The sequence below is a fragment of the Amphibalanus amphitrite genome, unplaced genomic scaffold (assembly GCF_019059575.1).
Source record: "Amphibalanus amphitrite isolate SeventyFive unplaced genomic scaffold, NRLGWU_Aamphi_draft 000287F_arrow, whole genome shotgun sequence".
Taxonomy (NCBI): Eukaryota; Metazoa; Arthropoda; class Thecostraca; order Balanomorpha; family Balanidae; genus Amphibalanus; species Amphibalanus amphitrite.
The window spans coordinates 506,222-531,153 of record NW_024881782.1 but is presented as its reverse complement, the minus strand read 5'-3'; the positions used below and the strand labels follow the sequence as shown (position 1 = coordinate 531,153).

The 24,932-nt window shown below is 47.4% G+C and overlaps 1 protein-coding gene across 1 annotated transcript; it reads left to right on the top strand.

Annotated features, from left to right (window-relative positions):
* The first annotated feature begins 223 nt into the window (after nt 1-223).
* Nucleotides 224-22,352, top strand: LOC122387475 (nitric oxide synthase-like protein). The gene is made up of 25 exons (XM_043377719.1): nt 224-595; nt 4,349-4,503; nt 5,110-5,272; nt 5,624-5,715; nt 6,294-6,435; nt 7,774-7,913; nt 8,964-9,138; nt 9,965-10,066; nt 11,148-11,342; nt 11,945-12,039; nt 12,332-12,476; nt 14,699-14,821; nt 15,155-15,249; nt 15,525-15,716; nt 16,042-16,216; nt 16,504-16,718; nt 17,006-17,196; nt 17,588-17,757; nt 18,063-18,190; nt 18,589-18,671; nt 18,998-19,085; nt 19,278-19,402; nt 19,774-19,922; nt 20,234-20,425; nt 20,698-22,352. Exons 1-25 carry the CDS (start codon nt 434-436, stop codon nt 20,857-20,859), a joined length of 3,654 nt encoding a protein of 1,217 aa, XP_043233654.1. The 5' UTR covers nt 224-433; the 3' UTR covers nt 20,860-22,352.
* Nucleotides 22,353-24,932: the final 2,580 nt, after the last annotated feature.

The window sequence follows — 24,932 nt, the reverse complement described above, 5'->3', positions numbered from 1 at the left end:
TTTATTTGGATCTTTTCTTCTATTGTTTATATTTATTTCTGCATTATTTTACGTCTTCCTCCGAGCGGCGGCGTCTACAGTACCGACGACTCCGTCCTCCGTGCGGGGAAGTCCGGCCCGTGGCCGCCATGGACGGCGCTGTGAACGTCGCCGGAGCGGGGGCGGGGGCGGGGGGCGGGGCGCCAGGTGGATGGCCATATAACCGGCTGACGGGCTGTCCAGCGCCACTCGCGTCGCTGGCGCGCCCCCGTCCGCGCCGTCCCGTCCCGTACTGCCCCGTGTCACCGCCCCGTGTCACCGCCCCGTGTCACCGCCCCGTGTCACCGCCCCGTGTCACCGCCCCGTGTCACTGCCCCGTGTCACCGCCCCGTGTCACCGCCCGTGTCACCGCCCGTGTCACCGCCCGTGTCACCGCCGTTCCGTGAGTTGAGCCATGAAGGAGACTCCCGAACAAACGGACACGGTGCCTTCGGGCTGCCCTTTCACCGGCTTCGGCTCGTCCAAGTACCATCCGATGAACAGGAAGTTCATGAAGCTGAAGAACTATCAGAACGGTCAGGAGTTTGTCGACACACTCTGCAACCAGGCCCATGAGGTGGGTGACAATTTTTAGATGGCGGTCCTGCCAACGCCAATGGACAGTGTTCGTCAGTCAACATCAGTTGAAGCATATCGAAAGTGATTCTTTTATCGGTATTCTTTTAGACATATAGGAGACACGTCTTGTCGGAAAAAAACGTGATAAAACCAAGCGATGATTTGCCGCATGAGCGTGTCTGCTGATAAGGGCCATGAGTTGAGCCTCCTCAACCGTTTCGCCTGTGTTCGGTTCTGATGGGCCTATAAATAGGTTGTACTCCTCAGTTGAATTAACGTAATTACTTCAGTGAACAAATCATTTATCTTTGAATCAACTTAAATCGTAATAAGGTCATCGAAGCATTGTCATAGCAAATTATCAAATCAAATCAAATTATCAAATAATTTGATAATATGGGCATAGAAATCGCCTCCCATATTTTCCAAAATTGTATCGCTTGCATTGATCTGAGATATAATTCCCTAATTCACCAAAATTATGTGTAATGTGTTTTTAGACAACTTCGACGAGCTTCTCCTAACAATAATTATTGGTATCTTATGTGCACAATAGCCGTTTTCACGACGGCCATCTGGTACACATTTGGTGCACATCTGGTGCAGATAAGGTGCAGATTTGGTCAAATTAGGTTCCGTGTGTCTCTTAGTAGCTATCAGCTAGGGCTGCACTAATTGCTTGTATGCCTGATTTGTCATATTATCAGAGAGTATCATCGATTAAAACACTGAAATAAATTCATAGAATAAAGATATTTGCTGTAAAAGAGATTAGGTGCAGATTTGATCAAATTAGGTGCACTCGCCGGATAGCCCGTCGTGAAAACGGCTAATAGCGCCCGGTGTCAAGTTAGACCCAACTGCCTTGCATGCTGGTCACTTATCTAGCCGGTAACTAGCGGCATGACAACTTTGAGCGTAATCGATCAGTCGAGCCGTTCTTCAGCTGTGAAACGGGTCCTGTATAGGAACGTGCGTTAGTACCTCAACAGTGAAACTGAAACATGAGAATACATCGGTTAATAGGTGCCCAATGACCGGGTCAAAATTCAGCGCCATCGGTTCAAGTCGTTGCAAATGTAAGGGGGACGACTTTTATTTCACTGTCATGCGGTCACCCAGATACATCAAGATAAGTTAAATTCAGCCTGTAAGGGCTGAAGTTTTCTCAACGTAATAATACGTTTCTCAACATATTTACCGGTGTAAAGACCCCATCAAAAACGTTACAGGCTTGTTCGTACGAAGGCTGGGGTCGGATGGCCTTCTCTTATGCCTCCTGAGGAAGACATGATTCTCCTTTAATCTGTAAAAAGGCAAACAAAGCTTTTTATTATTGCCATTGCTAAGCAAACTTTTGGCAGTCTCTGGCGCTAGAAGTGCTCAAACTTGTTGACATTTTTGATAAAGCTTTTTAACTCAAATTTTCAAATATGCACTACATATATCCCTAATGAATTAGAATTAGTGATGACAAGCCAGTTTGCATTTAATTCATCTATAGTCGCAGTTTCGCTCATGTGTCGATAGTTTTCTGAACACATGCAGCCCTTGACGCTGGTGCATCATGAATGCAATGCAGGGTAGCGGTGATACTTGCTGCTATATTCGTCGCCCAGATTCTGCAGCCAGATCCTTACCGGGTTCCTGCCGTATCGGACACTGTATTATTGCGCCGAGACTGTATGTGGGCGGGCAAGTGGTAATATCGCGTCATCACCCATCACCCGAACCGGTTATTGGTGGAGAAATGGTCACGTGATTTCCGAGGATTGCGAGGGCCGAGGGGACGGTGTTAAAAATTGTTGATTGGTGTCTTCTCAGCAATCTATGGGCTTATTTAAGATCATTTAATGTCACTTACATATAAGCTACCTATACGCATGCAGGAAGTATAGTAAGTGTGTAGTCAGAGGTTCAATTGATTTAAAAAGGTTAATCTGATTATTTGGGGCGAGTCCATGCATATAAAAACAATTATTACAAAAAGTTGCATCCTCACTGCTGCTTGGGTTTCGTTTCCCTCGCTTTGGTTCAGTATTCACTGATTTATTTGCCTTTGGTATGCATTGCTTCCGATGAACACAGTCTTTGAACTTTAGGCATGTCACCAACATAAGGAATGAAAACATCGCGGGTCTAAACTTGTGAAGCGTTCAGCGACATATCGTTCCAATCGAAGGAATGCGTTACTTTATCTCAGCGCTGCCGTCATATTGACAGAAACCATATCAATCCATTGCAAAATTCAATATGAATTTAAAGAAATAACGCGATCTTTGACGATGCCCGGCTTTAACAGAGGCCGTCTGACCTGCTCATTTATTATTTGGTGACAGAATTGAATAGCATTCTGCAATTCATCACACCAAACTGTCGCGCGTTACAGATCATTTATTTCGCTGCAAACGAAACGTTCGTGCACTTACGTAAGAGGTAATTTATGACACATGTAGCATTTTTCAATTGCATTTGTGTACATTTTGGAATGTCAGCATGGAACTTTGAAGATGTGCGATGCGATCTAAAGCATATGCGAAACTAATTATATCAAATATCGGAAATGTTTTACGTTTATTTACGCTCGAAATCAACTCCCCTAATACGTAATCCGATGAGCTTACATATTCCACGATTGACCTTGTGTTTAGCCACACATGACGCTATGAATTACGTCATTTATCGTTAGGCGGCGCGGGCGGACATCGATAGCAGCGCCTCTATCGGTCACTAGGGAAAGCTGGGCTGTAGGCGACGAAATAGCGGCTGAGTTGTCACAAGTTAAATAGGTTTATAGACATCCGTATTGTGAAAAAGTTGAACTTTTGCCTTCAATATTTGTACAGGCAATTTTAGAAGTGCCTTAACATAGATTACAAAACCGTTTAAATTATTTTATTCACTTCAAGCCTTCCCTATTGTTCATGATGATGCGGGAACTATATCTAATTAGTGTTTCTAGCTTAGTAAAAGAACATATTGTGCAAACGATGACAAAAGCATAAATGGAAGATTTTAAATGCAATTTTCTGTAACAAATAATGGTAAATTCTCTACACATCAAGGATTAAAGGTGCATGCTAACTGATAATTTAAAGTCCTTGGGGCCAGTTGGTTTCTTCTTTTCTTACGTCGCCCCAATGGCCACGAATACACTTGTGATAACGCCTATCGTGATGTCATAATGTTAGCTGGCTTGACACACACTATATCACAGATACTTGCAGCTCTGCGACCAAATTTACCGTAGCCCATCGGTATTTGCCAAAATCCAAATCCTGACCTTTAGGTCGCTGACGTGGCCTCAGAGGTCACCAGGTGGCCAGAGACCTTAGCATGAGGTATCGACTATTCACAGGGTCTTCACGCTCATTTTTTTTTTCTGCGAAAATCTAGATCAGGAGTGGAACCGCGAAGGAGTGATATAACTTCAACCGTAATACCCGAAGGAGAAATGGATGGGTCTGGTGAGAGCAAAAATGATCGTCTTTTTATGATCGGCAACAAAGTACCCCGCGGTGCGAAATCAAGTGTCAGTAGCTTCACGAAACGAACTGCTCAAACAACGCATCTACCAAGTTCTTACCTCGTTCCACGGTATACCTTCCCCGTATCGGCTCGCTTTGGTGCCGGTTTCACCAATCACTCATCATCTTTCACCGACGGCTGTTTGAATCTTCGAGTGTTTGACCAGAGCTATCTGCGCCTGTCCCCACTGTGCTCACGAGTGTGGTGTGTGTTTTGCCCGCAGGACACGCCGTGTCAGCCGAAGCACTGCGGGGGCAGTGTGATGTTCCCTCGCTCTCCGGAGCACCAGGACCGACCTCGTGGCACTCCTCGCTCCCAGGAGGTGCTCCTGCAGGAGGCCAAGGAGTTCATCGACGGCTACTACCGGTCCATGAACAGGTGCGACTGAAACTAAGCGCCCGAAAATGTAGGAATGCGTTATTGTATGGGTTTATTACCCCACCATTTTATGTTACCGCTAACAATGTCCCAAATTTTACCTTGTTATGCCGTGGTCTTAGCTAAACTTTATAATATCTCGCACTAGCTGACACCAAAAGATTGCCAACCCTTCTAACACAATGGCCAGCCGATATTGATGCTTACTTTCGCACGAGTTAAAAGACCACTAATATCCATTTTCACGACGGCCATTTGGTACACATTTGGTGCAGATTAGGTGCAGATCTGGTGCATATTTGGTCAAGTTAGGTTCAGTGTGTTTCTTAACGTTATTAGTTTGGTCTGCACAGATGCTTATATACCTCATTTTTGAAACTATTAGACATTATTGTCGCTTAAAACATTTAAAATAAATTTATAATACGAAGATATTTATTGCAAAAGAGATTTGGAGCAGATTTGGTCAAATTAGGTGCATTCGCCAGATAGCCCGTCGTGAAAACGGCTAATATCCACTTTATCGATAAACGTAATGAAAGCTTCAAAGCTCAAAACCGCCTTACCGCCTGAACAACATTCGACTAACACAGTTCCTCCCGGCAGGCCGCCGAGTGGGTTTCACCAGGCGCGCTGGGAGCAGATCCAGGCCGAGGTCGCCAAGACGGGCACCTACCAGCTGACCACGCAGGAGCTGACCTACGGCGCCAAGATGGCCTGGAGGAACGCTTACCGCTGCATCGGCCGCATCCAGTGGAACAAGCTCACGGTGGGTGATGGTAACGGGAGCGTCATGTGGACAGATTTCTGCTCTTATTGGGATAAATAATTGACTGGTTTTGACTTTTGTTTATTGATGAGCGGAGTATTAAATAAACATTAGAAATATGCAGAACGTAAACACACACTACGTTCACATTACGAACGTAAGCACATATAGTGAATCGATCAAGATGTTACGTTGTTTAGCCGTCATATGACTGATTCCTTTTCTGTAGCTGGTCTTGGTATTCACCGTCAAAGTGCTTTTTCCCGAGGGGGCGACATCCCTCATTTTCCCTCACTCTGAGCGCTCTCCTTCAATGACATCCTGTTGACGCCGATGTTGTCTGCTCTTCAGCTGTTTGACGCGCGCTCGGTCACCACTGCTGGTCAGATGTTCGACGCCATCTGCAACCACATCAAGTACACCACCAACAAGGGAAATCTCAGGTAGCGAACGGCTGTACGCGGTACATTCATGCGTGCTAAATGTTTCGTAGCTCACAAATTTAACATGTTTTGTTGAGCCGGCGTCACGTTAGAACGGTCGGCGACCACGTACAGCCCTCAGCAGACTGCGTGGTAGGTATTCTTTTTTCGACAAAACCGGTGATAACTCAAAGGCTATGTTATCAGTCGGTCGGAACGCACTGCAAATAGATGCGCCATACTCCACTTCTTCGATTAGGTCCATCACTAGACAAAGTATACGCCTTGTGTGGCAACAAAATGCAAAAGTCTGTTTTGGGGGCAAATATAAACTTTTGGATTTTGTTGCCAAACCGGATAGAAAATGAACACGATGATAATGCCAATCTAAGGTGCGAAGTCTCGCGCGTCATACTGATACGATTTCCGAATAACCGATGGCATAGTATTCGCGTTATTCTCGGTTTTGTCGAAAAAAGAATACCTACCACGCAGTTTGCAGAGGGCTGTACCTTTCAACTAAATCTTGCGAAACCACGGCGCTTCTCACTGACGTCACTCACACACCACCTGAAGTCATGACTGGTGTCTGGCGGCAGGTCGGCCATCACGGTGTTCCCTCAGCGCACGGACGGCAAGCACGACTACCGCGTGTGGAACATGCAGCTGGTCTCGTACGCCGGATACCGCAACGAGGACGGCACCATCACCGGCGACCCGGCCAACGTCGAGTTCACTGAGGTCAGTCGGCGGGTCAGTGGGGTCAGTGATCTACCTCAGGTGGCGGGTTAGCAGTTTGGAGGAACGGAGTGTGTGTTTCAAGAAAGGTCTTGTGATGGTCCTGATGATGATGATGAGGAGGAGGAGGAGGAGGAGGAGGAGGATGAGGAATGAAGGTGATGACAAAATGAATGAGTATCTGGACGTCTTAATCATGAAGACGACAGGCTGATAAAATCGATGTTGGGCAGTGGATGCACATGTGAGCATTTCTCGTTTAATTTTGCTACGACAGCATTTTGGCATATAACTAAATCATTTCACGTGGCATGTAACACCCGGTTCGGTCACTGTATTCGATATTCAGGCACCAATTCATTAACATCAGGACTCGACATCTTGAGAGGAAATCGGGCATTTTTGCTTGAGTTCATGGGCGACACTTTACTCCTCACCGAATCGGAAATGGGGACCGACGTTCCATCTTGATTCTTGACCATTTTCTCTCCCGTCCTGGCACCAGTGGAATTTCTTCAGCGATTGCCAGTGTTGCAGCCAATACTCATAATGCGCGGAATATGTTATTCGGTCGCGTAACAGCGCTGCCGTTTGGCGCCGTGGCATGCTATTCCGACTGTGGAGTCATGCTGAAGAGCCCCGCTGATCGGCTTAGCAGCCGTAGTCGGTGCTTGACGCAGATTACAATCGGCCGCCTTTCATGCGGTTACGGGCGGGCCAAGTCTGAATCGAAAGACCGCCGGTCGCGTTCGCCGATCTCAGAGAGGGATATTGATCGTGAAAGCCCCGCTTCGGAGGGCCGGGTAGCGACAATCTCCCGTGAAATCTGAGACTATGGTATGCGAACCATTTGCCACCGTCCTGCAGGAGCGTAATGCTATGCATGGTCATTTTCTGCTCGGCGGTGATGGCACGAGTTTTCGGTCAGAAACCGGTGATCCGGCGTACTATCAGTTACGCTCGAGTTTACGACGCTAGTGGATTTTGTCGGCACCGAAATAACTACCAATCGTCTTGGCTGATACAAACCAGAACACTCCCGGGTGACGTCAGGCGTCTAACGAAGCCACTTTTATATTTAGCATACTTATTTATCACACCATTGCATGCATCATTATCAGCGTACCGCTTCAATCGCAACATATCCAAACCGCTAAATGTCAGTAGGTGGTGCGGAAACCATTTATTAATTCACCTTGCAGCTCAGCATCGTGAGTTCCGGGCGGTTCTTCACAGCGGGATGTCGTTCACCCCTGGAAATGCTCTCCAACTCAGACCACAGCACATGCAATCCAACTCCAGACGGTCACTACAGTCTGACCCCGTGTCGCTCGCCCTCAGGTGTGCCAGAAGCTCGGCTGGAAGAGCCCCAAGGGGCGGTTCGACATCCTGCCGATCGTGGTGTCTGCTGGCGGACAGGACCCGGAGTTCTTCGATATACCCGAAGATGTCATCCTTCGCATTCACATCTCTCACCCCAAGTGAGTTCTTGGTCCAAAAACTCAGCGATGGGTTCGCTCCGACGGGTCGTTTGGGGTAAACGTGTTTAAGACTTGTGGGAAGCGTACGCGATACAGCCTGATGTGATCAGTGATGTATGTAGTGTACGACAGGATTGTTAACTGAAACGCTGACGTATGTTTTTATTTACGATAAGTTTTGTTTCGATTGTTGGGTGGGAATGTTTCTGGCTTCACGCGTAACCTCATGAACAGATCAAATGCGTCAGTCTGTGATCGAGTCTGCTGTAACCTCTGAAATTTCAGTCAACTGCTGATTAGAATCAAGCATTGATGCTTTGAAAATATTTGTCACAGTGCTTCCGTTTGAACGTTTTGTCGATGCGAGATACACAACATTTGTCACTAACACTAATGCTTTTTTCTGGAACGATGAGTTAGAAGCACTATAGAAGATCGAGCAGATTTGTTGTGGTTGCTTTTGTCTTAGATTATCACATTATTCGCAAAAACACTGTCTGCTGCTCGCCTGAAATAGGACGCTGTGGCTCACATTTGAATTTTGACGTCATTTATCGGCGCTGTGCGGCGCCTTCATTAGATAAAAGAGCACCCCGGGGCCGACTGAGGAGCACCTCGAAGCTCGAGTGGCGCGGCCGGGCACGTTCGGCTCCCTGTGTATTCTTATCGGCGTTAGTCTCATCTTCTGTTCGTTTCTGCTCATCTCTGGGATGTATGAAAACGCCAGCGTTTGGTGGCGGGTTTTATAAGTAGTTTTAATGGCGTCATACTAGTGAATACGCATAGGTGCTGCCATGGCGACATAAAACGCAGTCTTGAGAAGCATGAGCATTGAGCATTGAACAAAGGGATCTATCGAGACAATGCTTTCTCTGGAAATCTATTGAAATAATTCAGTTTCCGCAAAATCAGCATTCATGTTATCTTCGCTGTTCATAAAAGCTCGCACAAGCCCCATGTTCTATCTCTCTGGCTCCTGTCTCTTTTAGGCTGACTTTACATATCCCCAATCTCCCCGCGTCACGCCTGCCTACCTCTATGTGTGCGCAGGTACCCGTGGTTCAAGGACATGGGTCTGCAGTGGTACGCGCTGCCGGCGGTCTCCGGCATGATGTTCGACTGCGGAGGCATCGAGTTCTGCGCGTGCCCCTTCAGCGGCTGGTACATGAGCACCGAGGTGGCGGCGCGTGACCTCTGTGACCCGCAGCGCTACAACATGCTCGAGGTCAGTGGGGTCGCCGGGGTCGGCGCGGGTCGTGACCCCGGGCGTGGAGTGCGGGCTGCCCTGTCCGGTTCAGACCGGGTGTGCATGAAGTCCCCGGTGGAGTATAATTTAATTTGCGGCAGAGGGAGCTGAATAGTTGAGCAGGTGTTGAGCCTCCTGATCTTGGTAGCTCCAGAGCATTGCTGGATGCAGCATATTTGTGCATTCCATCCAGCTGTCAGCAAAGCAAGCAGCCCCTGACTTTTTATACCCACATAGGATATGGTGCATTCACAATTTACGATATCGTATTGAGCTCCATTGCACATGGACTGCATCTGTCGCCTTGCAGCTGGGGGAGTTCAATGTGTCTGTGGAGTGTTTGATTCACTGGTTTAGCAGTATGAATACCGATGTAATCGCAGCCATTATTCATACAGCTGTGCTGCACATGCAATTGTTCTATGTGGCTGGTTTAAACGGCCAACGCAGCGTGAGTTTCAGCTCAATGTTGTTGTTTAGATTACCTTCAACAACAGATGCCCGCAAGACACCGAGTTGCATGACAGAAGTTGCAGATACGTGTTGTCATATATGTTGTCATCTTAATTCAAAGTTCCTCACTGGCGTGATCTGACGGCATAGTTTGGTTATTTTGACTCGTGAAATATAAACGCTCAGTCTTTCACTTCTGATCGAAACTTTTCGATGCGTCAATTAAAATTAAAAGAAGATGACAGCGATATCAAATTCAATTTTGTCCCGTTTTAATCTGCATTTCAGTATTGCCCAAATAGGTATTGTTGTAAGCTCTGTGAAATATTTCATTTGTATCTGTATTTCGCAGCCCATCGCCAAGAACATGGGACTGGATACCTCCAACTACCGAAACCTGTGGAAGGACCAGGCACTGGTGGAGGCTAACCTGGCTGTCCTCCACAGCTACCAGGTCAGTCACAGTCACAGTCACAGTCACAGTCACAGTCACAGTCACAGGCAGAGCCACACGGTAACATAGTCAGAGTTCAGTTCAGTCGCAGTAACAGTAACACGGACACAGTGACCGTCACAGTCGCGGTCACAGGAACGCTCCTAATACATATATCACTAACCACAGTGTCAGTAGCAGTTCATGCAGTCACATTAAAAGTCATGGTCACCACAAAACTCATGGATATGCAACCACGCGCTGGTGTTACCTAGTGCAGAAGCTCTAAGCAGCAAATGCCAACGCAATTTAAGAATGTGAATCGCTCTTGAATTGTACAATACAATACTACAATACAGAAATTGGTGCACACAGATATATGACACACTCGCACTCACATGATTTTAAGTCCGCTTCTCGACGAAAACACCCGTGACAGTCACAACACACAGTCATGGTGAAACGACCACATTCGTGAATTGACTGAATCTGATGAGCGATTACTACCAAAGATCAAATTCACTTCCCCTATAAGCTTTTATTTAACTGTAAGACACCAAATATGCTACCTTCTAGTCGTCCCTCATACCGTATAAAGCGTCTAGGCCTGGCTACGCTCGGTGGAAAAGATACCAAGTGTTCGCGACGCGAACTCTTGTCTGCTCGGCAAATGGGCCATATCGGTACGATCTCCACGTGCTAAGAAACCTGTCCGTCTGCAGAGGGTCGTCGCAACCACTGAGCTAACAGGTTCTGTTGCTTCCCTACTCCACCCTGTAGCTTCACTCCCCCCCCCCCCGCACTGGACCAGGCCACCAGGTCGCTTACGTCAGTGAGCATTCTTGTGAATACCCAATCACTTTCGAGGCTTAAAGCACTTCCTCAGCTGGTGACTGGGCCGTCAATCGCACGCACGCACGCACGCCAATTCACGATGAAGTTAGAAGGATTTGACATATTTCATTCGTGCTTATGAGTTCCACCTTCGTAAATACACATGCCCACATGCATCCGACATTCTCCAATAACCACACCTTTCCCAAAAAATATGACGTCACTGGCTCCGATCTAATGACGTCACTGGTCCGCCCGCCGCCCGCAGGAGGCGAACGTGACGATTGTGGACCACCACACGGCGGCCGACTCGTTCATGAAGTTCATGGAGAACGAGCAGCGTCTGCGCGGCGGCTGCCCGGCCGACTGGGTGTGGATCGTGCCACCCATGTCCGGATCGGTCACCCCCGTCTTCCACCAGGAGATGTCGCGCTACATCGTCAAGCCGACCTACTCGTATCAGGTAGGGACTCCTGATTCTGCTGATGATCTTGTAGCTGACCTTGCTGTGCATCTTTCTGCTCTTGCTGTTGCATCTTTGCTCATGACTCCCGCAATTCCGTCTGGTGCTGCTGCTGCGGCGGTGGTTTATCATCCTGACACGTCTCCGATTGCTGATGCTTAATGATACTTCGCTTGTTCCTTCTGCGTCACATTCGCAACTCCTTTGCGATAGCTATTATCGGCCCTGCTTTTGCCGTTGGTGTTTCTGAACTGCACCATAACTTACGAGTAGGAGATGTTGGAATTTGGATATCTTACGCTAAGCGTCATACCGCCTACCTCAAGTTCAGATGTTATCATTTGAAACGGCATAAGGAGGCTGTGCAGTTCAGCAGCAATTTTATGGCGATGGCGACTTATGCTTGATAACGTCTGTCAGCTATGGAGACCTTATCTGTCAGGCTTGGTTTCTAGAATTATTTCTGCCTGCAGTGAAACGTAAAACTTCTTGGAACTGTCGCAAACTATGCATAGCTAATTAGAGAGTCATGCTACATCTTTCTAGCCTCCCATGTCTGCAAGGCCATATTGATCTCACCGGTCGACTTTTCGTCTGAACAGGTGCAAGCATGGAAGACCCACAACTGGAAGAAGCGCGATGGCAGCGAGGCGGTGCGAAAGCAGCAGCGCAAGTTCCATTTCAAGGAGATCGCGGGGTAAGCCCCTCTGTCAGATTCGCCGTCGGTTTCCGATGACCGGGTTCTAACGGTTCTAGCTGGTGGGAGTATGAAAGGGCGCTGGGTGCATGGAATGTCAGTTGATTGTGTTGAAATCCGACTGATCGACTTTTCTTGAAAGCAGATCAATTGAACAGTCGCCCGAGAGTTCCATTTCCATGGAATTGTAATTCCGGCAGCCACACCACCCTTGCAATACCATGTCAACAACACACCATGTGACACGGACTCCGTGACACTGACACTGACACTTACCGCCCCCGTTCTCCAGCGCTGTCCAGTTTGCGTCTCAGCTGTTCGGGGAGGCACTCTCCCGCCGTGTCAAGGCCACCATCCTGTACGCCACGGAGACGGGCAAGTCAGAGACGTACGCCAACATGCTCGGCCAGGTCTTCAGCCACGCCTTCAACGCCCAGGTGAGTCGGTGAAACCGAATGGTTTTGAGTATCTGTGTGTTTTTAGGCAAGATCGCTGTTTGCTCTTTGCAGGAAGTTTATGAAGAATAGTGACAAAACTGTAGAACTATTCTTTTATTATCTATATGTATTTCAGTTTTCAACTATGACCTTAGGCTTTTGATAGGGCGGCATTATAGTTTCAACATTTTGTAACTCCTCGCGATATCATACAGTGTGCGTTGAGTTCCCAATACAGTTCAGCTATCTGGTCCGCAGTGACCGTTTTCCAGTCTGAGCATCACACTAGACCGCGAATCACATCCGTTTTATATCGCGCAGAACGGGACCGTCTCGTCGACATTCAGCATTTACAGGTAACAGGTTTTTCCACCGCCGCGCTAACCAGATTGTCGGCCTCTCAGCTATCGAGTTAGAGCGGCCAGCGTGGGCTGTCCATCTGGCCAATGACATTAGTTCGGACTCTGCCGCCCCACGCACAAGACTCGTTTCCGCTCCGCCCCTCTTATGGCTCAATGGGATGGACGCTGGAGCTTTGTGGCTTCTATGGTCCACCAGCTGGCCCACGAGGCGATTTTAGTCGTCACATGTCTACCTAATAGCCGTTTTCACGACGGGCTATCTGGCGAATGCACAAACTTTGACCTAATCTGCACCAAATCTCTTTTACAACAAAAAGCTTTATATCATGAATGTGTTCCAGTTATTGTCTGATAATTTGAAAAGCAGGTAGGTATACGAGTAAAATCGGCGTTTAGCGCAGCTAGGAGCTTTTTCCAATCGTATACGAGCGAAAAATTTTGTGGTACCGTGACTTCTCTGTTTGGCCCTCTAGGGGCAATGAACCAGCGCGCGGCCGCTGCGCAGCCAAGACGTCCGTCGCGGTCACGTGACTTCGGCTAGGGGACGCGCGCCCGCGATAACGTCGTGTCCCATTTCTGCCTGGTCTGTCTGGCGACACAGGCGTTGCCGTCCGCCTCCCCACCGCCGCCATGTCATGTTATTCGCTTGCCGCGTGTTATACCTCATCGGGCTGTCACCTCACCCAAAGACGCTGTTTTCGTGAGAATATAGCCCCGAATAACTTTCGCACCGTCTTTGCTAGCGCGTAGCAGCATTGAAAAAGCAACTGTGCAGCCCAAACTGACAACTTTTAAGAAACACAATGAACCAAGTTTGACCAAATCTGCTCCAAATGCGCGCCAAATATGTACCAGATATGTGTCGTGAAAACGGCTAATATTTAATGTAAGATAATGTACCGACCAATATATCCAATAGCGGACCATGATGATTGATTATGAGAGAGTAGCGACCGTTTATCGGCACACAAGTGCGCAGTATGACCTTGTTCAATCACCCGCCCCCCCCCCCCCCCCATAGGACTCCTACAAAGCACTGAGTCTGCGCAACAAACCGTGCTTAGCGTGCATACTGCATGCTTTACACATTGAACTGGTCACGAACATGCAAAAACCCGTCGGCAGAAATGCAAATTCTATCCACAAATGTGAACAGGGCAGCGGTTACGTCAATCTGAGTAGCCGACGATAGGTTGACACTCCTCTCGTCCGATGTAAGAGTCTGAGTATCTTATGGTTCATGTTATGTCAGAACGTAAGATTTACATTCCAGCATCATAAATCCTTCATAAAAATGCCGCTTCTTTTAAAAATTGATAGGCACTGGATCTCTGACCTCTTTCACTTGTCGCTACGATGCCATGGACCTGCAGGCAGATAACTTCTCATAAGTCAGCATCCGATAAGGATACATTTTTCCAGAGCCATTGGTATCGGCTGTTGGCTGCACCGATAGGACAGCAGCTATACGAGTGATCATGCGGTTGGATGTAAAAGTGGCTGCCATTGTAGCAAATGTCAATATATACGCGGAATGTATACGTATACGCGTATACATGCAATACATACACGGAAGCGGTACGGATATCCGTTATTTACGCGTATGTAGAGTACAGGGAGTTGGTGCATCGGTGGCGCCGTGGTCACTACCTTACAAATGAATATGGATGGAGATTGAGCGTCGAAGATGAAGACCGATCAAAATCCATTAGTGCTGCGAAGAAGGCATTAAGCACGTATGCAGAAGCTGTGACCGCATATATTGTGATAGTGTATCCATGACAGTCAATTTATTTTGGTCCCCACGGAGACTCGAGTTATGCGTGTGCTAGTCAGACCTGACCTGTGCCGCTACCATAGGTGATGTGTATGGACGACTACGACATCGTCGACCTCGAGCACGAGGGCCTGCTGCTCGTGGTGACCTCCACATTCGGAAACGGAGACGCCCCGGAGAACGGAGAGATATTCTTCAAGGCGCTGGTACGTAACAGGGAGTCACTGATGAAAGGTGTTTTGCTATGATTTGGGACCGATACGGTGAGCTCCTATCGTTTAATCCCGAAGGGAAGGGTAGTGTTCATATGACATATTGAAACTGGATTATTGCTACATAAACTTTGATATTTATTATATAGGCTTTTTTTGCATAATTTCTTATGTTTTTTTTTAATCGCTAATTCACGTCTCTCAGTTTTGTTAATTTTGTTGTTTCTCTAAACTTCTTACTTTCAAATATTTTCACTTTTGTAAACTACGCCTAATTAGTAGGTATGTGAGTATGTGAGCCTGACCTACGGCTCTGACCGTCTACAGCAAAACATGGCAGAGGAGTACCACCTGATGATGTCGTCCACCAATACGCTGGACAGCGTGCCCGACATCAAGAAACCCTTCAACCCCGCGCAGAGGTGAGACGCCACATCGCGTCGTCTAGGCTTGACACGGAAAACCTGCATTAGAAGTGTGACGTGATGAATTAATAATGCCGTCAAGTTTTAACATTGTTAACTCCTGTTTGATTCAAAGATCAATGGTATTTGTGCTGTGAAATCTCTTATTTAAAAACAATTGCTTTTTATTGAACTTCAAATTCTGGCAATCGGCATTTCATTTTTTTCAGTGGCTTTCCGTTGACATTTTCTGCTGCAATGACAACTATTGCTCCTCCCCACGTCTCTCTCAGGATCGTGCCGGTGGGTCAGTTCGCCCGCTCCCAATCGACCCCCAAGGGTATGTCGGTCACCGAGCCACTCTCCAAGGCCGTGCAGAACATGAGCGTGCCGAACACGCCGGACCGCACCGGACAGAACGGAGACTGGCAGCGCTGGCCGTCCGTCTACAGCGAGGCGCCCGCCGGCAGTCTGGCCAACGTCAGGTACTGGAGGGTGATCGAAGGTGGCAGTGCCGCTGTCTTTTAGTTTTGGGCGGTGTCACTGTGTATAAGAAAAATTGTTTGTGGTCTGTGGAGCTTTATGGTGTTTTTACCTTTTTTCGACTATTTTATGCGACTTTAATTATATTCATTCAGTTTACAAGTACCTTGTGCTTGTGCTCTTCTCGCTATAGCGTCGATCATATTTAACGCATTTTTTCGATCATGATATTGTGATGAACATTATTTCTTATTGAAACAGTGACAATGTAGTGGCCAATAAAGAATCTACACCCTGCACCCAGTAATCATCCTCACTTTTCCCCAGGTTCGCCGTGTTCGCGCTGGGCTCGAGCGCCTACCCCAAGTACTGTCAGTTCGGAAAGGACGTCGATAGCCTGCTGGGCCACCTCTCCGGGGAGAGGATCGAGCCCGTCGCCTGCGGAGACGAACTCAACGGACAGGAGCAGAGCTTCAAGGAGTGGGCCGCCGACGTCTTCAAGGTGGGTTATTCGATGAATTGGAAAGTGATGCCTCATACATTTATTTTTCGGTATGATTCTAGACCTTTTGCTATGAATGATTTCAAGCTTTTTTCCAAGCATTTGAACCCTTTTGTTACATTCGCCCCATGCATCTATTTCACCTGAGTGTTAGGTAGGTATATCGTTTTTGTATATTGCTTATTGCGACTTAATCTTTAGACCCGGCCCTCAGCTCCGTACCAAAGCTCCTACTGTCAAACACGCCTCAACAAACCCACTCTCCGTGCCCCGTCCCGTCACCTCAGGCCGCGTGCGACGCCTTCTGCCTGGAGAGTGACTCGGTGATGGCCCGTGCCACGGAGCGTCTCAACTCGGACAAGGCTGCCAGCCCGGACGCAGTGCGTCTGATGCAGACACACACTGCCGATGATCTGGTGCCGGGCCTGGGCCGCTGTCACGGCCGTCAGCTGATCTCCTGCACGGCCAAACACGCGAGAATGGTGCACGAGAAGGACACCGGGTAAGGAGGGGTGGAAGGGAGGAGTGACAGGAGAGACAGAGGAAGGGCGGGAGGAGAGAAAAAGGAGGAAGGTAGGGTAGACCAAGAAAGAAAAAATCATGAAAAGGAATGCAGAGAGGATGACGGAAACGTTGTGGTGTAAAGTTAATAAGATTTGGGGAATAACAAAGAGTTAATAAGAAAGAGTTCATAAGAAAGAGCTAAAAAGAAAGAGTTAATCAGAAATTTTTATCCTAACTCAGCGGGTATATGCAACTCAACGTCATTTCATCCCCCTCCTTCCACAGTCGCAGCACCATCAACGTGTCAGTGACCTCTGGTGGTAACCCGTCGAAGCTCAAGTTCAAGCCAGGCGACCACCTGGCGGTGTTCCCGAGGAACCGCCAGGAGATTGTGAACGCGATCCGCCGGCGCCTGATCCGCTGTCCAGAGGGACCCGTCGAGCTCCAGGTCATGAGGAAGGTCACCACCCCGCTTGGTGAGTTGTCTAGGAGGGATAAAAGCGTTCGATGTAAGTTAGTAGGAAACATAATGGAAATTTTATAGAACAGTTGTTTGCCTCTGCTGCGCTTAGGCTATGAGTACCTATATTTTAGGAAACTAATCGTTGTGTTGTAGCATTCTGCATTTAGTCGACTTATCGATTAGTATACGTTCGAATTGAAGTTACTGTTGATTTACCAAGGCATCAAGACGGAAAGTGGCACCACAAATAATAAAACGAATGTTTTATTAGGCATCGTGCTGCCAAAAAAGTGCTGCATTCCAGTTAACATTGCAAACTGTCACCCACGTCCCCTTCCCCATCACAAACGCGCTGAACTCACCTATTCATCTGCCATTCACCACCACCCTCTTTACTCTCTCAGGCGTCGACAAGCGCTGGGAGGCGCACCAGCGTCTGCCCCGCACCACTGTCACCGATATGCTGACCTGGTACATGGATGTCACCACGCCTCCCACACCCAACATGCTGCGCATGATGGCTGCAATGGCCACCGATGAGAACGAGCAGACCAAGCTCAAACTGCTTGCCACGGTGAGTAGTCCGATCGAGGCAACTTGGAAGTTGTGTAGCTTCGATTTACAAGACTTTGCCAAGATGTTTGTTTGACTGATTAATTGCTAAGTTTGGATAAGTTTAACCCATTCCTTTGGTCGACTCTATCGGTTCAACCCAGTTTTTATCATACTGATACTTTACTTTATACAAAACAAGTCGTTTTGAGTTTTGACCATTTCTAACGACTCGATATCTCCCTAATTAAGCCCCAGTGTAGCAGCTCCGTTTGATCCCGACTTACCGCACATGACCTCGTTTAACCCCGTCACCATCTCCGTCAGAACGGCGAGGCGTACGAGGAGTGGAAGTTCACCAACTGGCCGAACCTGGCCGAGACGCTGGCAGAGTTCCCGTCGATCGAGGCCGACGGACCGTTCATCCTCTGCAACCTGCCGCTCATGCAGGCCAGGTGAGAGCAACCAGCCTCAGAAATAGACGTATTTCCATGATTGGAAACCCCTGTGATTGGAGCATTAGTTCGATACTTATAGCTAGGAATTAAATAAATAACATTTTAGGGACGGTGTAGAGAGAAATGCCATGCTCTTTTTTAAAGATTTGGAGTTTTCACTGTCCTAACGCTGTGTTTTCGTGGACTCCGCCACTCGAAATGCCGACGGCTCATGGCATGCTGGAGAGCTTATGGCTCTGTTCCTAGATGGCGTTAGTGATAAACGCCTGAAGTTATACTGTACCGCAACACCCAGAGTTTCGCTAATCGCTACGCTCTGTGCGCCGTCTGAAGCGTTACAGCAGCTGAATAGCTGGAACTTGTGGGTCATTTTGTGTTGTCTGAATCGTTGACAGGGCGTACAGTATCTCGTCTGCCCCCGACTACCGCCCGGACGAGGTGCAGCTGACGGTCGCCGTCGTTCAGTACCACACTCGGGGTAAGAGCTGTGACTAGTCCTGACACCTATCGGCGATAAATGTAACTACTTAGAAAAGAATAGATGTCGCGACTATCGCAGAATTATTTCGTCGCTTGTGTTTTGTTATTCGGCAGCTGGCTCGGGTGAATGGTTATCATCGTGCTCGCATTTCATTTATGAACAAAAACATTAGAAATTGCATGCACCTATGCTATCGAATGAGTATAATAACCATTGACGAAGACGAAAGTTCAATGGTTATTGAACTTTCGTCTCCATTTGATAGTTCAAAGGACACCTTCAGCGTGCAATGTGCTCACAAACTGTGAATATCTCTTTCGCAGGCGGCCAGGGCCCTCTTCACTACGGTGTGTGCTCCAACTACCTCAACGAAATCGAGGAGGGCGATCGGATCATCTGCTACTTCAGAAAGTAAGCTAGCCTCGCTTCTGTACATCCTAGGTACCTATGTAGGTGTCCGTCTCATTTTTTCTTCTTTTTTTTCTCTTTTTTTTACCCTGATGCACAGGAATACTTGACCTAATATTCAACTTTTTGTTATTATCTTCCAGTTGTTGTGCTCTATTATAAGCATTTGGAATCATATTTTCGATTTATTTTCAGCGCTCCGTCGTTCCACATGCCTGAGAACAAGTCGGACCCGATCATGATGATCGGACCGGGCACTGGTGTGGCTCCGTTCCGCTCCTTCTGGGAGCAGCGGCACCACGAGAAGAGACGCGCGCCTGGTGAGTGGTGCACGAGAGACGGAGACGGAGACGGCTGAGAGACGAGAGACAGGTGAAATAAAACGGGAGACGGGACGGATAGGCGGGAGACGGAAGTACGATATATCGGATGTCGTTAAAATGAATTTTTTAACGACTTCGAGCTTTTACATAAAATTGGTAGGCTGGCGGAAGATCCAAGATTAACAAAAAGCACTGACGGGGCCATGTTGATATTATCATTGGTAAGCGGTGTGTTGATTGAGCATCAAAGAACAAGCGTAGCGTACCCTATCCGTCGCCCTGAGGTATCCTATTCGTCGACCGTCGTTATAGCCTACTGACTCGGATCACTACACGACATTCCCTAATCCCCCCTCCCCCGTCTTCAGAGGGCACCAAGTTCGGCCCGATGACGCTGTTCTTCGGCGGACGGAGCCGCGCGATGGATCTGTATGCCGAGGAGAAGAAGGACATGATGCAGGACGGGGTGCTCACCAAGTGTCACCTGGCCCTCTCCAGGCAGCCAGGTGTACCCAAGGTGGGATAGTGGGGAAGCGGAGGGTGGCTGGATAGGCAGCTAGGATGTTGGCTAGATGGAGCTAGGATGGTGGTTAAAGATAGGAAGCTAAGAGGGCGGGTAAAATGGCAGCTTTGAAGGAAAGGAAATTAAAGGTGGTGGGATAGGAATGGTGTATTCCTTGAAGATACTAAAATATAAAATGATCCAGTCTCTAACATCATCGAATATAACTGTAAGTTGAGTACTTCAGTCTTCAACGGCTTCTGGTCGCTGCTATGATTCACTATGCCTTGTGGAGCCCCGCCTTCACCTTTCTCTCCCTCTCACAGACGTACGTGCAGGATCAGCTGATGGAGCAGCATGAGGACGTGCTGGAGTGCCTGACGAACCCCAACGGCCACATCTACGTCTGCGGCGACTGCACCATGGCCCACGACGTCTACCTGACGCTGGAGAAGATGCTTTACACCAAGGCTGGCATGGAGCCAGAGCAGGCTAAACTGTACATGGAGAAAATGAGGGTACGTGCTCAACACCGATGGATATGAACTGTTGTAGTTAAATTGTTACACTAAAGTTCCTATGGTGAGAAAAAATCGGTATTTTAGACGTTTTTTCACCGTGAACGGTAAAACAAAGTAAATACCGTCGGTAAAGCTTTTGCGTACATCTTTGGGTGTACTAGATCTTAAAACCTACGGAACCGCTTTGATTCGCCCCCGGTCGAGTGGGCTCAACACCCCTACTATCCCTCGAGTGCCTACCCCATTTGACTTTACTTCATCGTTGGCAGGATTCCAACCACTACCACGAGGACATTTTCGGCATCACCCTGCGAACTGCCGAGGTCACCGACAAAACCCGGGCGCTCATCAGCAAGAAGGCCTCGATGGACAAAGACACGGGCGCCGACCGTCTTCCCAAGTATCGTCGCGACTCCATCGGAGTCCTGTAAGACGGCCGGCAGACAGCTGGCTGACCTTGACCCGGGCGGGGTCACGGCGGGGTCACGGCTCAGAGAGCGGTGATTGGTGGAGCAGCAGTGACAGTGACCGGACGGGTTCGGCCGAAGGTCGCACCGTGGAAATACTGGGCTGATCATGTGAGGTGGTTTGGGTAGCCGTACAGTGCAGCAGCAACGACAACATCGAGTTGAGCCCCATATGACTACCGGTCATACCCAGGAGGGTCTCGAAAACACCCAACGAATTGCAGTATTGTTTAACCTAAGGCCAGCAGTGCGAGTGGTTTCTTTATCGTAGTTTAGCAACTTGTCAGTGACGTGTGTATGCGCAAAGCTCTCTGATCTTCCATCACGTTTTGTGTTATGGAAGTGAAATAATCCCGAAAATAACCAACGGTTATCCAGGTTTGGTGTAGTTATGGCCAGTAGAAATGGTGGCGTGGCTGCCACTCGCAGCAATTTTACTAATATCGCGCAAATGATCATGTATCGTGATTTATTCATGCTAATGTGCCACGTTGCGAATTGTGCGATCATATTATTGTAGTTAGTTTAATATGTAGATAAGCCATTGGTACTTTGTTTAACCATGTTAACTTTGTCTGAGATTACCTAAAAGAGCATGTAGGTAGAGTAGTCGGTGACAGGGGCGCCTTTTTCTCTCTTTTTTTGTGCGCGTTTTTCCTGGGTTTCTGAACGTATCACATTGTAGATCCAATTTTTATGTAAGCACCCACCTCGTATGTTCTCGCGCATTCATTACTCATCTAAAATATTGAAAAGTTTAGAGTTAGCTTTGGACAGAAGTAGACGTGAACGCAATGTAGCAATTAAACTTAACATTTAACAAACAGCGTGTTTTATTCATACGAGGTCAGAACTATACGCGAACCACGCTACACAAAAATTATAAATTGATGCGTGTTTTCTCGGAGTGCGAGCTGATTAGAGAGACGTTTATACAAGCAGAGAGTTGATCGTAGGTAGAATAATATCAGCTATAGTGAATTAACATCCGCATATGGGCTATGTATACAGGCTACCTATGTAGGCAAGAGCATATTGTAAACAAATTAATTGTGATTAGTTATTTCGCTACGGGAAGTAGTAATCAGGAAAATGTACGACTACATTACATCTCTTATAAAATACAACATCCCAGTCCCAATCCTCACCACTACCGTGGTCGGACGAGTGGGCGCGGTGCGGGGCAGCCTTGCAGTGCCGCCGGGGTCGTGGAGCGTTACCGGGCTTGGGCGGTCCGGTCGATCGACGATCACTTTGACATGTTTTGCAACATAAATATTTTTTATTCCGTTCTTCTTGTTCCATTGTGTTTCATCATTATTATTGTTGCTAAAATCGTTAAGTACTTCTCGTTTAGCAAGCGGCGCCATGATTTAAGTGCGTAGCACTTTTGCGCCAATTGCATACTTTATTTGTTATATTCATCTGTTTGTTATTGAATAAATGGTCTCTCTCTCTCTCTCTCTCTCTGTAGGCAATAATGATTGGGGTGGTGCCTAGGCTGTAACCATTTTACTATTTCTACGTCGGTATCTGTAGCATGAGCAATCACATAAAAATAAACGTGACACGTTTACAAGCGTCGTTTTATATTGTATATCCCACAGCAAACTTAAGCGTTTTCAGTAAGCAGTTTCAAAATAGCATTGAAAGGCAGGCCATGGTTCGTCCTCCAACCGGGTTAGAAGATAAGTCGCCATCCGTGTCCTATCTTGTTCAGCGTGTTCGTGGCCGGGGAGCTTCACGTCGGGTGACCTGTGTGACTCACATTCTTAAACAGGCTGCACAGTTTACAACAACTTTTTCTTATTAACAATTGTTTTTTTTTATTTATAAGTTTTCTTTCTGTTATAAAAAAAAAACTAAACAACAATGTCTTATCGATTTCGGGCGCTGCGGGAGGGACATTGCCACGAATGCCCGAATTGTCCCCTCCCCCTAGGGATCTGCCAGTGCAAGTCATGTGCAAGTGCAAGATCAAGTGCAAGATCAAACCTCAAGATCAATTTATGATATTCGGCTTGGCCATACCGACTGACTGGACGATTGCTTTCAATGGGTTTCGTTTTGTATAGGCCTGGTAGCGGCTGCGCACTAACAATAATTTCGGAGTTTTAGCATGCGCCCTGTTGGGCTATTCTCGGACCCTGCCACCCGTTGGGGGAGGGCGTTCCCCCCCCCCCCTTCCCAAGATCTGGAAAAGCTAGCGACTGATTTTCAAAATTAAAACGCCGTTCGATAGCCCCACAGGGAACTACCGTGCGACCAAATTTCATTGACCTAGATGCAACTGATGTGGTCATAGGTCACGCCAAAGGTCGCATTTTCACCGTTTACAGGCCGTCGAAGGCCAATACGTTACAGTAAAAGGCGTGTTTTCACAAAATAATCGATATATCGAATACTTTTTAAAACAACGGTCTATAGAGCGCTCTTGTCTCATATCTACATATGCTTCTGAATGAGGTCACTGCTACCAGTTTACTAGGTCAGCTTATAGGGGTCAGGTCACTTAGGGTCACTTTATGAATGAACCCAACTATACTAGGGTCGTGTGATGCATGCTTTATGGCCAATTTTACATTTCAAATTTATTGTTGGTTTAGGTGGTTTAGGCGACCATTGAGGCCAGTTGTGGTTACGATCTGGTGGAGGTCAAGTCAAAGATGCCAGATTTCAAAGTTGATATTTTTGCATGTGAAGGTTATCCTTTATATCTATTCCATGCAGTTCATCAATGGCAGGGCTGCGGTGTCAATAGATTTTCGGTGACCCCGACTCAGACTCCGGAGCTCCGGTATCTAAAATCGACTCCGACTCCGACTCGAACTCCGGCAAGAACTGTCGACTTCGACCGACTCCGACTGCAACTCCGAGTCTGACTCCGCAGCCCTGGTCACGGGGAATACAATGATGATATTTTTACGCTATGTGGCCTAGAACGGCCAAAAATTGAGCTCGAAAATTTGACGTCATCCATTTTGAGCAGTTATCTTCTTTTTTCGCCATAACTTTGCAAAAAATGGAGGTAGCGAGTTCAAGTTTGGCATGTTGATTGGCAACCTTCATTTTTAACCTTTTTTTTAAAGATTAACCCTCGCCGGCACAGGCCATTTTGCGTCCTTCGACGGCACAATACTCGCGTCCTTTGCGTCCTGCTAGAACGTCAAATCTGCTATGGTTTTTTTTTCGTGGTGCTGATCACGAATATCGAGTTAGTTTTGATCACAGATGATGGCTTCATGCATTTAGGCCAGGTTGGGTCAGGTCAGGTCAGGTCAATCAGTATTCGCCTGCCGGGTATTCGCACCGTGTCGACCGCTTCTGACAACTTCGTAACATGCTAAAAAGGCACCAAAACTACTCCGTACCTAAATGTTCAAATGGCTGCGAAGCTCGAATTCGGCTCCAAAAACTAGCCTAGAGATATGTTAAACTCGAAAAAGTGAACCGAGGTCATCAAAGGTCAATGACCTAACCTGACCTTCAGGTGACCTTGACACCCACCCTAATGTATGGGACCAACATCATATCACAGGGTTGGACGCTGGAAACCACGGAAAGACTGCAAACGCGCGGCTAATGCGAGCCGACACGCCGAATCGCGAGTCCCGCGATTCGGGACTCGCGACTCCGCCGAATCGCGAGTCTAATTTACAAAATGATATTTGAAGACCACTGCATCGAAATTATCGCCAAATTAACAAGCTAGAGCCTTGTCAAAAATGCTATGTAAACCGGGTTATTGTTCTCGCCACTAAATATTTCTCGGTATCTTATTTGAAAAGAACCAAAAGAATGAACCATGAGAGAAACTGATGAATATTTCATAGGAGAGTTTTCTTATTTATTTTTGTTTTATTTCACACTTCAAAAAGAGCATTTCACACTTCATATGTGTAATGATTATGCATTTCACACTTCATAATCATTAGCATTATTATGTTAAAAATATGTATATTTAGTTCATATTACGTCATTTATCTGAACCGGAGTGAGTAGCTTTGCTGTTGTAAGATGGCGCAACCGACACATTT

Coding starts and splice junctions, on each gene's coding strand:
- LOC122387475 (XM_043377719.1), top strand. CDS start 434: ATGAAGGAGACTCCCGAACAAACGGACACGGTGCCTTCGGGCTGCCCT. Junction 17,758..18,062: donor AGCTCAAACTGCTTGCCACG/GTGAGTAGTCCG, acceptor CATCTCCGTCAG/AACGGCGAGGCGTACGAGGA. Junction 18,191..18,588: donor CTGCCGCTCATGCAGGCCAG/GTGAGAGCAACC, acceptor AATCGTTGACAG/GGCGTACAGTATCTCGTCTG.